The 14184-nt window shown below is 37.5% G+C and overlaps 1 protein-coding gene across 2 annotated transcripts in view; it reads left to right on the forward strand.

Moving 5' to 3' along the window:
• The window catches only part of PDE5A (phosphodiesterase 5A), a gene marked incomplete at both ends in the record, with an annotated part of 133999 nt that overhangs the window by 83010 nt on the left and 36805 nt on the right, over window positions 1-14184 (forward strand). For both annotated transcript variants that reach the window (XM_079704984.1, XM_079704985.1), the window contains 2 exons: window positions 3426-3601; window positions 7044-7103. In XM_079704984.1, the coding sequence (XP_079561110.1) occupies window positions 3426-3601; window positions 7044-7103 (236 nt within the window). The remainder of the gene's footprint in view (window positions 1-3425; window positions 3602-7043; window positions 7104-14184) is intronic.

A 14184-nucleotide genomic window follows, 5' to 3' on the forward strand; every position in this document is an offset into this window, starting at 1 on the left:
AGTGCCAGAGGAAAATATAGGTTTGTATGTAATTTTAAAATGGGAAAGCTTCTTTTAAAAGCAAGACACTATAGTTGAAAACTTAAAAGATAACTGTTTGAGTTACTTGAGAAATGAAATCTTTTCTACGACCAAAACTCTCCCTAAGTTAAGATAATTGGCAAATAACAAGTGCAAAAAACTTATTTGCAAGGTAGGTGACAAGGGTATAAGGGTAAGTCTTACACATTAACAAGACAGGATGCTAATTTTGGAGCCCATGTTGTGCAGGAGAGAGGACAGGAGACCACAAGCAGGATATAAGAATTGACCCCCTGCTCTGCCAAGAGGCCAGAAGGAAAACTGTGGTTGGTAACAACATCTGATCCCTGGAATTATAGAAAAGGAAACATAAGTGTGTGTTTAGAAACTGTCTAGTCCCTTCAGCATAATTTCCAGAGATGCCTTCAGTGCCAACTAGCTCTCAGAGCTGCTGTGATGACCGTGTGAAATAATGTCTGTACAAGTACTTTGTGAACTCTAATAATATTAACACTGATATTTTGCTATCTAACTGTACTACTTCTTGGTTTTCTCCTAATATATTTTTGAATGTTTTGTTTTATTTTTGTATATAGTTATTGGTTTTTGTTGAGTGATTTTGTTTTATTTTTGGTTCTGCAATAACTACTTTGTTTTTATATATAAGTGATTCTGATTTTATATGACTTACTAGTAGATGTGGCATTTCAAATGACCAGTTTTAAATTTCATTATTGTACTCTATCCACTCTTCCAGATCTTTAATGAATAAGTTGTGAAAACTATCTGTAAACAGGCCCAAGCTTTACATTTTCTCAAAGAACCCTATTTGTTTGTTATGAACCTTTTTCTTCTTCATAGCTTTTTTTTTTTCCGACTTGTGTATTTTTGTTTGATAGAATTAAATTTTATGAAGGGTGTAAAGAGATCAACAGGATTGTCTTGAATGCTGTATAAATGTGACTGCTTTCAAAGAAGAATTAAATTATATTCCTAAAGGGATAGTTTGTCTTCACCCCTTTTCTTGCCCTGAGCCTAACTCTGTGTCTGCGTGTCTGTATCTATAGAGGTGGATTGTGACACAGACACACTTTAGCTGTTCTGCCCTGAGTTGTGGTTGTTACAGCCAACTCTTCCTACTTGTACACTTAACATGCCATTTTAGTACCTTTCAATTCCTGCGGTATTAGTTAATACCGCTTAATATATTCATTCAATGACTGTTGGCTGAGGCCCAGATTTGAACCGCTGTCCAGGAAAGAGTTCCTTACCTCGGTCCCAGGCCCATCAGACTGCCTGATGGCCACGTCTCAACCCCTCAGGGTTGTCTTCCTTCCCATACATGAAATCAATCTTATGCAGTGATAAAATGAAAAATCTTGGTTATGAAAAATGGCCATCAACTAGGGGAAAACTTTAGTAAAAATTGAAAGGCAGTTACATTGTGATGTGAGGATAAGGCACAGAATGCATGACCCTCAAGAAAATGTGATTTGGGAGATAGCCAGAAGCCTATATAAACAGTTCCATATTTATAATTTGGGGATTCACAAAGGTTGGAGGACATAACCCAGGCGTTTTTACCGTACATGGGACATGGTCTTTTAAGATAATGAATACTGATTGCCATATTTACTCACGGTTTTTACTTGCAGTGTCCAGATTTATTATGTCTTGTTTAAAATTTTTCTTGATAATGGAATGTGTTAGAGAAGTAATCTCTGCCATACTAATACAGATAGATAAGGATGCCTTTACTGTCTAAAGTAGAAAAACTCCCACAAACAAAAAAGAGCAACATGAGAATACAGATAATTTGTAGGGTTAAAAATAAAGTGCACACCAGTGGTAATAAAGGGATTTCATGTGCAACCATGCATCATCACGGACGCTATAAAATCCTTTTGTGCTCCAGGAAAAATAAGAGATAACAGAATATAGTCTTCATGGGAAAGTGGTTTGGTCAGAGCCGCAATCCTTCATTCTTTCATTAACTCAGTAAACATTTTTTGAGTCCTGCTATATGCCAGGCATTGCTGGCTGGGGAAGTGGAACTGAAAAAATAAAATCTCTAAGCCCAAGATATGTACGTCTAGAAAGAAAGACAGAAATAAAATCCCCCATGGTACTCCAAATGATAAAGTTAAGGAGATAGAAAGGAGAAGTGCCTGCCTCACCCGGGAAGTGGGAGGCTTGTGGGAGCTCGCTGTGAAGGGCATGAAGGGATCAATTGGACAACAGGAAAGAGAGCAGTGGGGAGCATTATAGGCCAGTGGAAAAGCATAGGCAAAGGTGTGGGCAAGCAAAATGCAGTCAGGGAACTGCTAGCAATGATCTGACGGGGGTAAAAAGACACAGAGCAGCAGTGTGATAATAAACTAGCCTTTGGGGCTAGGCTGAGCTGGGGTTTCAATTTTAGACATAAGCATACTAGCTAAGCGACCTGGAGCATATGACTCAACCTTCCTGAGACTCAGTTTCTTCATCTGTAAAAATGGGCATGGGCACACCTTCCTCACAGTGAAAACTGCAGACTAGAGTTCCTGTGTGTATTAAAGCACATGTGCACTACATGCACATGATGGAAGTCTGTATTACATATGCAGAGACAGAAGAGATGAGGACTTTAACAACAGTGTGTTACCCAGAGGTAGGAGGTCATCAAACTCCTCACAGAGACCACTAGGCCCAGAGTCCCATAGAACAACTAGTTCAATCAAGATTTGATGTAATCTTCCATTCATATCGACTACGTGTTTGACTTCCTAAGAAAGGCCAGGATTTGAGAGGTTAGGTTACGATTGTCTCCAAAAATTAGTTCTGCTTTTATTTCTAACTAAATAGTCATTTATTTCTATGTGCATTTATTTGTAGTATCAAAAAATGATTGGAAATATGATTCTCCTGGATGCAGAGGTGCATATTTGAAACTTGAGACTGTCTATGTAAATTGTCTGTTTCATACATTCTATTTTGTATGTAATTGTGTTTTTTTAACTTCTGGTTTCTCAGTAAGGAAAGGCAGTCTGTGTGACCCAAAATTCTGATGTGCATCAAAATTGCTCTCTTGGCAAATGTACAAAAATCCAATTAGTCTCCAAAGGACAAATTGTCTTTGGGGACTCAGCTGATCTGAAATTCGCAACCGAGTCTGGAAGAAAATAGTACTCTAGGATTTTTTGAACACAGACAACATACATTTAGGACTATGTGAAACAAGTTCTCATGTAAATTGATTCAGATGACTTTTCTAGGTTATATTTGTGAGGATTCGTTTGCTTATTTGGAGATACCAAGCATTCCCAAGAGAAAAGTGTAAGATAGTCTTGGCGGGGGGGTCTTAAAGTCAGTGAGAACTGTGATGATGAATAGTAACATTTGCTTGATTTCTTGGATTGTTACAGGGGTTTGCCAACTTGTTAATAAGATGGAGGAGACCACTGGCAAAATTAAGCCTTTCAACCGAAATGATGAACAGTTTCTGGAAGCTTTTGTCATCTTCTGTGGCTTGGGGATCCAGAACACACAGATGTACGAAGCAGTGGAGAGAGCTATGGCCAAGCAGATGGTCACATTAGAGGTGGGCTGACACTTAACAGGACTTCTCAGTCTCTATGGCCAAACTCTCAACTTACACCTCTCCCTGTAACAGCTCTTGGTGTCTGTTATATCACTGTAGCCTTACGACAATCATGTGCTTTAGATGATCAGATCCTTCTCTCCTCATTTAAACAGCTAAGGAAACTGAGACCCAGAATATTTTAGAAACTTGTCAAAGGTCTTATGACCAAACCAAAGCTCCAGCCGTTGGTCCCTTCAGTCCTCTGCTTTTTCAGCCAAAAGCAGTCCTTGACCTTAATAATCCATTCACACAGATGTCTACTGCCACTGCACCCCGTCTGTCCCTTCCCCATTGCCTGAGCCTCCCCATCTCTCCTTGTGAGCAGTTGTATTCACACGTTTTAAGAAAACAGAAACAGAAATCCTAAGCACTCAGAATCAGAAATGAGGAAAAGTGAAAGTCTTTCAAATTACAGATTTGTGGATCCCAATTCTGAAAATTCTGATTCAATAAGTCTTGGGTAGAGGCTGGGAATCTGCATTATTACAGAGCGCCCCCAGGTGATTGTGAATGTGAACCACTGGCTTGGGGCACTGACCTCAGGCAGACTCCCTCCCAAGCAGGACAAGCCTACCCAAGTGGGCCAACCCTTTCCAGATGTATTTCACTAACTGCCTGAAGATGTTCACTTCGTGTAACATGGAAAGTTCTTACATCATAGACCAGTTTAGGGAAATAGTCTTCATAAAGGGCATTACTTAGTCCTTCATACACTGGTGTGAAATATACTTCAATGTTTGCCTACTCTTAGCTAGTAGAGATCAGTGGAAATCAATGTTTGGGATATGGATCATTAACTTTTCCTCCAACCCCTAATAAACAGATACCTAACCTAAAGAGCTAGAAAGATATATGTCACGATTTACCAATAACCAAGATGGTATGCTTTACTTTCTAATGTGAATATATGACACTAATAGTTTTGCTATAGTGTTACATAAGAGACCTTGGCTTAGAAACCAGTAGAAATCTGTTTCAAATACACACACACATATGTATGTGTGTGTATATATACAAATAAATATACATATATTTCAAATTACATATATGCACACATGTACATATATGTACGTGTGTTTGCATGTGTATATACAATTTTTAAGTGAATTTTTTTTTTACTGTTTCCATGGCTTTGCACTGAAGAATTGAATCTAAGCCAGCTATCAATTAGAAGTTATCTCTTTTTTAAAAAACTTCCTATTTGGAAAATTTCAAACATAATGCTAAAGTAGAGAGAATAGCTTAATGAACCCCCATGTGTTCATTAACTGTCTTCAGTAATTATTGACCTATGGCTACTATTATTCCATCCATACTTTTGCTCACTTCTCTGCACTCTTCTTCCATATTAATCCATTGATTATTTTGAAGCAAATCCCACATATCATATCATTTTGTTCAAAATCTCTGAATATTTTCCTGATTGAGATTTATTTCTATTTTTACACTATAGTTTTACTTCAGTTAAATATGAGTAATTAGGCTTTCACTTAATATATACATTTTTCAATTTCAATTCATTATAGGAAGGCATATGTACAATCACAGGTTTAACCTTGAAAAATTTTTTTTCTTCTGAGGTATCGGATAAAAGCTAGGGACATAAACCCCTCATGTTTTCTTATGACAGGGAATTATTTTGACCTGGAAAACATCATTATAATGAAAGTAAAATAACAACAATAATAGCTAACCTTTATCAAATGCTGGCTCTGTGTTCTCACTTGTGTTAACAAAATTAATCCATACAACCCTATGAGTAAGGTGCTATTTTTATCTTCAGTGTGTGATGAAATTAATTTTTTTTAACTTAGAATGTCATGTTATTCCTTTATTCACTTATCCATGTTGCATTGCACTGATTTATATTAGACTAATTCATGGTCATAGTCTTAGCCTTTCTCAGCAAACCACCTCTGTGGTGGTGTCAGCAGCAGCTTAGCCGTGACCTGTCAATTTCACAGGAGCAGGAGACAGCAACTCCAAGGTTCCTGAGGTTTCCTAGTGATTAATGGTTCAAACACTAAGACAAATCAGGTGTATCATAGTATTATAACATTCTGAATCACAAGATAGTAGATGTATATACCATTTGGCTCTAGATTTTGAATTGCTTAAAATTTTAAAAACTAGTTCAAAGAAAACTAGTTTGGGCTGCTGAATTACTTGGCTCACCATTTAAAGTCTGAACATGGGATACCTTTTTATCACTGATTCTAAAACTTTGAGGGATTTTAGTAAATCTGTGTTGACTCTGTCAAAAATGAAGTTTTAAAAATGTGTTTTTAAAATATGATAGACAATTTGGGCTTCCCTGGTGGCGCAGTGGTTGAGAGTCCGCCTGCCGATGCAGGAGACACGGGTTCGTGCCCCGGTCCGGGAAGATCCCACATGCCGCAGAGCGGCTGGGCCCGTGAGCCATGGCCGCTGAGCCTGCGCGTCTGGAGCCTGTGCTCCGCAACGGGAGAGGCCACAACAGTGAGAGGCCCGCGTACCACAAAAAAAATAATAAAATAAAAAATAAAATAAAATATGATAGACAATTTAAAATGCAATCACTACCTTGGTTTAAAAGAATGTCTAAAATATTATTCCATTACTTAGAAGTTATCACTTTTGAAAATGGGAATGAATGATTCTCAAGTTATAAGAAGATAGTAAACCTGCCTTACCATCTTCTTACAACTTAACTCACTAGGGCGATGGGAAGTGTACTAGATTGGGAGTTGAAAGCTGGGTTCTAGTCCCTCTTGTCTTCTCACTGAGCTCACAGCCAAGTCATGAGGATCCCTGAGCCTAGGTGTCCTCAGCTGTTAATGGATAGATTTATAGACCAGCCCTACTCTTCTCAGTTCTTGAATCCTATGAGTGTAAAAGGATCCTTGAATCTGTGTGACATTATATCTCCGCTGTGCAGTTTTTCCTTATGAATTCTGCAGTGGTTACACGCTTCATCTGAGAGCCACTTCTAGACTACTTTCTTTCCAAATATCAACGTTAAAATGTCAGTTTATGCAAAGGTCTTTTATCTTGATTCTGTACACAAGTAAAAATAACTAAAGTCAGTTATTTTTAAAAGAAAGTGACCCAAAATTTTCTGCCAAGTTTGACCTAATAGTGTGGCTTATAAATAATGTGTTTGTTATATCAACAATGTCAGAAAAAAAGTGACAGTTTTCTTTGAACATAGGGAGTATAACTTTCTGTTTCCGTAATAAGCATTTGAATCAAAGTCTGGGATTTTCTCTCTGTTGAAGAAAGCAGCAAACAAGATACGATGTTCTGAGGAGTCTAGCTGTCTCTGCAGGAAGTTTTAGCAGAATCTCAGGCTTGAAACTGTGGTCTATGTTTGGTAGTCCTCTCTTGTATAACCTGCATTCCTTCTTTTCTTGCCCTGTAGGTTCTGTCATATCATGCTTCAGCTGCAGAGGAAGAAACAAGAGAGCTCCAATCCTTAGCGGTAATCCTCCTCTTTCTTTGTAGAAATGACTAACTAGAGGCACCTAATTAATACATAAATATGCTTCTCTCAGGACAACTGCTTCTACTGGTAATGGTCCCCTAGACATTTAATTAAATGTGGTAAATACTTATATGGACATTTATAAAAATATCTAATCAAATCTACTTTCTTGCAGGGCTAGAAACTCACTGATAACACAGAGCAAAGGATAGCATCATATTGATTTTGTAATACATTATATGATTCTGATATTTTTCCAATAATTGTTATAATCTTTACATCTTTCTTAAGCCAAAATTAAATTTAGTTTTCAGTTCATGGGGAAGTGTGGACAGGCGACTGCAAGGTGGTTGGTTGGTTAGAGTAATAACAACAAAGATTTTATAGCTTGTAACTGATAATGTACTCTGTGTTATTAAGAATTGAGAGTGATTTTAATTTCTGACCATATGGCTTACAGAATGTTATTTGAAATTGGGTTCAAATGAGGTCAGTTCCTGAATTCTCACTACATTCTTATTTAGGATACTATGAGAGAAAACCACATTGATATGTAAGTGGAATGTCACGTGTTCTAGGTCTTGATTGAGATTGCCTTGGATGAGATTCATGAAAATTCGAGCCACTTACACATTGACAACCAAGACTGACCCTCTGAGTTTAAATTTACTTGAGACAACATAAAGTCTATATGAGATGTGATGAGAGTCACGTAAGGAATGAGAAGGGTCATTGAGATCATTGAGATTCTTTTTCTTTGTCGTCATGATCATGGCTTGCCAAATGTTCACCCTCCGTGCCCTTACATACATTTTCTCACGTAAACGGGACAGCTGTGCTATGAAGCAAGGGACTTGCTCATGGTCACAGTGGCAGGAAGTGGAGAGTCAGGATACAAACTCACACTGTCTTTCTCCAGAATGCATGCATATAATCACTGTCTTGTCTGTGATGGGCTGTTAGGGAGAGACAAGGCTAAAGATGATTCAGATGTTCTGACCTTGGTAATTCAGAGAATAATTATCCCATTCATTAACAAAAGTGGAAATATTAAGAAGGAAAATAGATAGATTTGATTTAGAACATGGTAAGTTTGAGGTAAGTGAACAACCAAATAGGCATGTTCAACAACCAGGAAGGGCAGGTCTAGAGTGGGGACGGGCTGGTGGGCAGAACTACAGGCAGTGATTTGGAAGTTAAATCATGGGATCTGGGGGAGTCCCATGGTAGTGAAAGACTGGGAATGGAGCAAGTTGGGGACAGTGCAGAAAGATGTGCATGGCTGTGGGCAGAACTCTTGTGGGTATAGGTTTAGATGGAAGGTGTAGGAAAAGAAACCAGCTAAAGCAGAGAAGTGGGAGTTAAACTGGGAGGAAGGTTTAGGCTAGGCAGTGGCACAGAAGGCTGGTAGAACAGTTTTTACAAGAAAGGAGATCCCATCAGTTGTTATAGGAAGGTTGAGAGATAGGACTGAGAAGGCCGCTGGATTCAGTGATTAGGTGATTGTTTAGAAGGCAACTTCAGGAGTGAAACTGCAAAGGGTATGAGTAAATGGTGAGAAAATGGAGGAAATGAATACAGACTACTTTTAAAAATATGGTTTGTATGAAAGAGAGAGTGAAATAGCTAAGACAGGTGTTGCTGCATCATGTGAAGTTTTTTACTTGTTTTGTTTTGTGTTTGTGAGCAGGGTTTGCTAACAAGCAGGAAAGCCAGCATGTTCTTGGACAAAGGCGTAAGGTCCAGGGTGAGTGTGAGACTAAGAAATTTAGTCAATTTCTTTCAAGAAATTGAAAGAGGTCTGGACCTTGAAGTGGCCTAGGTATTAAAGAGACATTTCTTTGGCCAAGACGAGAGAAAAGGGATAATAATAATAGTAAATAATAATAGCTACACTTAATTGAGTACTTACCGTATACCTGGCATGTTTGAAGTTCTTTGTGTGTGTTAACTTAAGTGTATTAAATCCACAGCCATCCTATAGGTCAGTATTAGCATTTTGAAAATGGAATTTGAGGTTGAGAGAGTTTAGGTTGTCCTACTCAGGATCTCCCAGATCATGAGTGATGGTGCCTGGACTAAATCCAGGCAGTCCAGACCCAAAGCCCACACGTCATTGCACAGCACTGGAGAGAATGAGCTAGGAAAGAAGGAAAGAGAATCAGGACTTAATAGATGTTCTTGATTAAATCACTAAGTAGGAAGCTGAGTCATCTGCCAAGAACAGTTGAAGGAACTTGAGATGATTTCATCTGAAAGATTAAGCTTCTCTAGGGGTTAGCCTCATTCGAATTGGCTGTATTTCTTTTGTTCACGGTGATGTTTGAAGGAATGAGACGTTTTTCAATTTTTTACAAAGGTTTAGAGGTTTAAAGTATCTCTCACATCAGGCTTAATTGCCCATTTGTCTAATCCTCGTAGAGTGATAAAGTTTTGAACTAACTGCATACTGTGAGCTGGAAATGATCACATGGAGAGATACATTTTGAAGTGCTTGCAGGCTTTGTGGGATTATTAAGTTAGCTCTAAAATGAGGGCAAGGGTACACTTTGTTGTTTTAGATAAAGAAAAACTAGCAAATAGAGTCATTTCTAAAGATAATGCTTTAAAAAATCCATTAGGATATTAAACTTTGCTTTTTACTTTGAAAATAGCATAGTCTTTCAGAAAATTTTGAAAATTATTTTCTCAATTATGTTAATAATTTTAACCAGAGAAAAACACTTTGGAAAAACTGAGAATTGCTATATTGCAGTATTGTTCAAAACCATCTGTTGTTCTGTTTGGAAAATAGATTTCTGGCAGCTGCATTGAGAAATTTAGGATAACATAGCTCGTAGGTCAAATAATTCATTTGAATTGGTTGGAATTCAGCAACTGATTTCAATTCTGTTTTCTATCATCCTAATAAAAATTCCTTTGCAGCCCCAAATACACAGGTGTCTGCATCATCCAGAAATTACCAAAATTGCTGTCTTAGTCATGAGTCTGATGGTTTATCTCAATTTAAAACCTAAAATAAATTGAAAAGCTGTCAAATGCTTCTCAGTTTTTATTTTTAGAAATCAGTTCTTGAAAGAATTAAATAATGTGCTTAAGGATACTAAATATTTATGCCTATGTTCAGAAAAGTTTTCTAGTCATAAAAGTATAACAAAGTTGATAGGAAATTCAGAATCCTTTTTTTCCCTTGCTTAACTTGAGTTTTTATCCCATTATTAATCTTATTTTCTCTTGGCTTAAAATTGGGTGTAGCAGAAATAGGGCCTCAAACAAGCATTTTGCCATATACCTTTTAATGATCCTTACAAGTTACTGAGATAAAAATAAAAGGACCCCAGCTAACCTGTTTATGATTATTAGAAAGTTGTTAGTTAAGATATCAGATTGAAATAAATGTTTATGTATTACAAGTAACTGAATATTTGATTGATTAATTGCCTTTTCTGCCTTCTCTTGCTAGACGAACAGTAAATAAATACGTTTTAGAGTTTAGTTTTTTAAAATAAACTTCTCAGTTTTGTCATGGAGTCAGTGCTGATTCAGTTCCAATCCCTACAGCTTCTGCTTTATAGCAGTTTCTTTAATCACACGTAATGTATCTCAAAGTAAACTGAGACCCTGTTGTGATCCTGAAAGGTCTTCTGTATCAAAACAGAGAGAGGGAAAAGCTGGCCACTTAGGCAGGATTTCCTAGGACAGAATTTATACCTCATCTTGACCTTAACCTTTCAGAGCCAGAAACCTCATGTGAACCCTCCTGATCAGGCATGTGTGTGAATGCTGCAGGTAACAGCAGTAAGGGGCAGAGCCAGATACCTGACCCAAATCTCTATTGCCTAAGGCAGTGTTAGAGTATAGAGCCACTTCCTTATGTTAAGATGATCATCACATTCCTTCACTTTGGGGAAAAATCTCTATGGATAGTCAAATTATAAATGGAAAATTTTGAACAGATAATAATAAAGAAGAGTTGACCCTATGATCTAGATAACTAGTGTCACCGAACTGTAGCAACAAGGCATCCGGTAAGGCATCTTCTTCCTTAAAAAGTGCTAGAAATACTCTGGAACAATTTGGGTCCTTTGGACTTCCCATACACTGTCAGTTGATGCATTCATTTTTATAGACGTCTATAACATGAATTGGGCTATATCTTTTCCACGTTGCAAGATTTAATAGATTCTGTTTGATTCTTCCTACTTTCATTTGACAAGCAAATCTTACAATTTTGCTTTGATTTTACTAGTGGATTACTTCCAATGGTAGTCTTAGCTCCAAAGTATGGTGGCACTGTTCTTGAGCTTCTTATATACTAATTAGATGCTAACCACATCTGAGTGTATTAGTCCCAATTGTAGTCATACATTTTCTCTGAAGTTTTACTTATAAGCATATATGTATTTTATTGGAATCTTGACATTATTATGTGCCTTCTTTACATGGTTTTGAAAAACCTTATGCTCATTATTCAAGTTTTTTTTATAGTCTGTGCCTCTTCCCTATTGAGATTTAAAGGAATCCATTTATATAATGTTAGAAAGAAGGAAAAATAATAAAATATGTTAATATAGTTATTGAAGAAAATATACTAATCTAGTCCTGCTATGCCTTATTCACTTCTTTATTCTCTTTAAGATTTGGTTCCACATGCTGAGTTGGAATATTCACCTCTCTTTGTATTAGTAGGTTTCTTTCTCATTCATATTTGGATCCAATTCCTTCTTAGAGAAAGATATATTCTAACAGCCTTGTAAACTAATTGTGTGGGTTTTTTTCTTTGAAAACACATTTTCTGTGCATGTTAAATATGGGGAAGAAAGACATTAGCCTTCTGTAAAGTGTAATTTTATGGCTGTCAGCGTGGCTTTGTTCAAAGACCCAGACCCAAACTGCTCTGCATAAAAGAGTGCCCCAATAGGCAGGCTAGTGATGGGGACTGATAAGGAGAACTTAAAATACCTGACTGAGCATCTCTCCTTGTGGCTACCAATAAACTCATCAAATACCTACATTAACTTTATTCCTGAAAATAATTTCCTTAAAGAATGGATCCTTGAGGAAAATCTCCTTCCCTCTTAACATCTGTATTGAATAAACATCAAGGAGTAATGTAACAAAATGCTTTCATAAAACACTGAAGCTAATTGGAAGAATTTGACATTTTATGGAAGACCAAGTTCAGTGACTGCCCTTCTTTCAGACTTAATTTAATAACTAACTTTCTGAATAAGGGCCTTTCTTAAGAGTTGACAATTAGGAGTTGTTTCTGTAATTTCTATTTTAGCTCTTGAGATCTGATACTTCAGACCTCAGGCAGGCAGAATGCCTTTGATTGCAGTGTGACCTTTTTTGTGTAAAGATTATACAGTTGAGCAAATTGTGTAGCCACATGTCTATTTTCTTCCAAGGTTACCAGAGACTTTGCCACAGGCTAAATATATAAACCTTTTTCATGAGACATCCACCAAAAATATGAAACTCAATAATTTTTAAATGACCCTTATATTTACCATACCCAAGTGTATTATTTTCCATGGACATGTGATTTGTGGGCTTCAAGGAGACTATACATTTTATAAACGTATTATTTCCTATCAAGTTTCATTTCCACGCTTGTGTAAAAGGGACCCCAGTGTGTCCCTTTTGTTGTGTAAATGGACTTATTTCATAATAAGAAATAGTTGAATAAAAGAAGGGCTGTCATTTGTCTTAAGTAAGGTACTGATAAAGCTCAGGAATGATCCTCTTTGACTTTAGAAAAATAGGTGACTTTACTAGTCAGGATTCTCCAGAGAAAAAGAACCAGAAGGAGATTTTATATGTGTGTAAATGAGAGAGAGAGATTCTGAGGAGTTGGCTCACATGCTTGTGCAGGCTGAGAGCTCCACAGTCTGCTGTCTGCAGACTGGAGACCCAGGAAGACCAGCGATGTCATTGAGTTGAGTCTAAAGGCCTGAGAGCAGGGGAGCTGATTGTTGAAATCCCAGGCCCAGCGCCTGAGAAGATAGGAGATACCCCCATTCCAGCGGGCTTGGAGGAAGCAACAAGGGGTACGTTCCTCCTCCTTCCACCTTTTGTTCTGTCGGGCCCTCAGTGGATTGGATGATGCCCTCACACATTGGGGAGTACAGTCTCCTTTACTGAGTCCACAGATTCCAGTGCTCGTCTTATCCAGGAACACCCTCACAGACACACCCAGAAATCATGTTTCATTTGGGCACCCTGTGGCCAGTCAAGTTGAGACATAAAATTAACTATTACAAGTGACTAAAAAAGGTAGTTAAATGTGTACTTACATTCTCTGTCATTGTGTTGTTAGGGATCACTTACGCAAACTTATAAGCATCCTTGTGTTGTTGCACTTAAACGATATATTTCAATTTTTTGTGTGTCTATCTTCTCCATCAGACTGTTAGTTCTTGAGTCATAATAATAATAGCTACTATTTAGTGATTGCTTAACAGGAACCTGGTTTACATGTTTTGTTGAATAACTGAATGAATGATTCTGGAAAATTCAGACTTTTAGGAAGCCTATAATCTAGCATGAAATAACACAATTCACGATCCTTCAGTGCATTCAACAAGATTATGCTTTCTTTTTTCTTAAAGTGATTATGAAGCTAGAAATAACTTAATAGTTGAAGAAATGAATAAAACAGCAGCTAACTGGTCACAGAGCTTTCATTTTCATGAATATAGCATGATGGTTAAGAATGTGAGTCTAGAGAGAGATGTCTAGGTTCAGATTCCAGCTCTGTGATCTCAGGCATATCTGTGACTTCTCTGAGCCTCAGTTTCTTCATTTGTAAAAGGAGAATAATGAAAGAACTTACCTCAGAGAGTTGTAGTGACCAGAGTTCCTGGTACATATGCCTCCCCCGCCTATTATATGTCAGTTATTATTAGTAGTGGTGATAGTCGGAGGAAAAGCAGTTCTCCTAATGTAGTAGGAGCAACATTGAGGCCTTCATCTTCTCCGTCATGTTCCAAGCCTTTTTGCCCAAGCCATTCTAATTATGCACCATCAAGAAAGTTGTTGGGGGATGGAGGGAATGAAAAGTACCCACCAAACT

Source organism: Hyperoodon ampullatus (assembly GCF_949752795.1).
Source record: "Hyperoodon ampullatus genome assembly, chromosome: 1".
In the NCBI taxonomy this organism is placed as follows: domain Eukaryota; kingdom Metazoa; phylum Chordata; class Mammalia; order Artiodactyla; family Ziphiidae; genus Hyperoodon; species Hyperoodon ampullatus.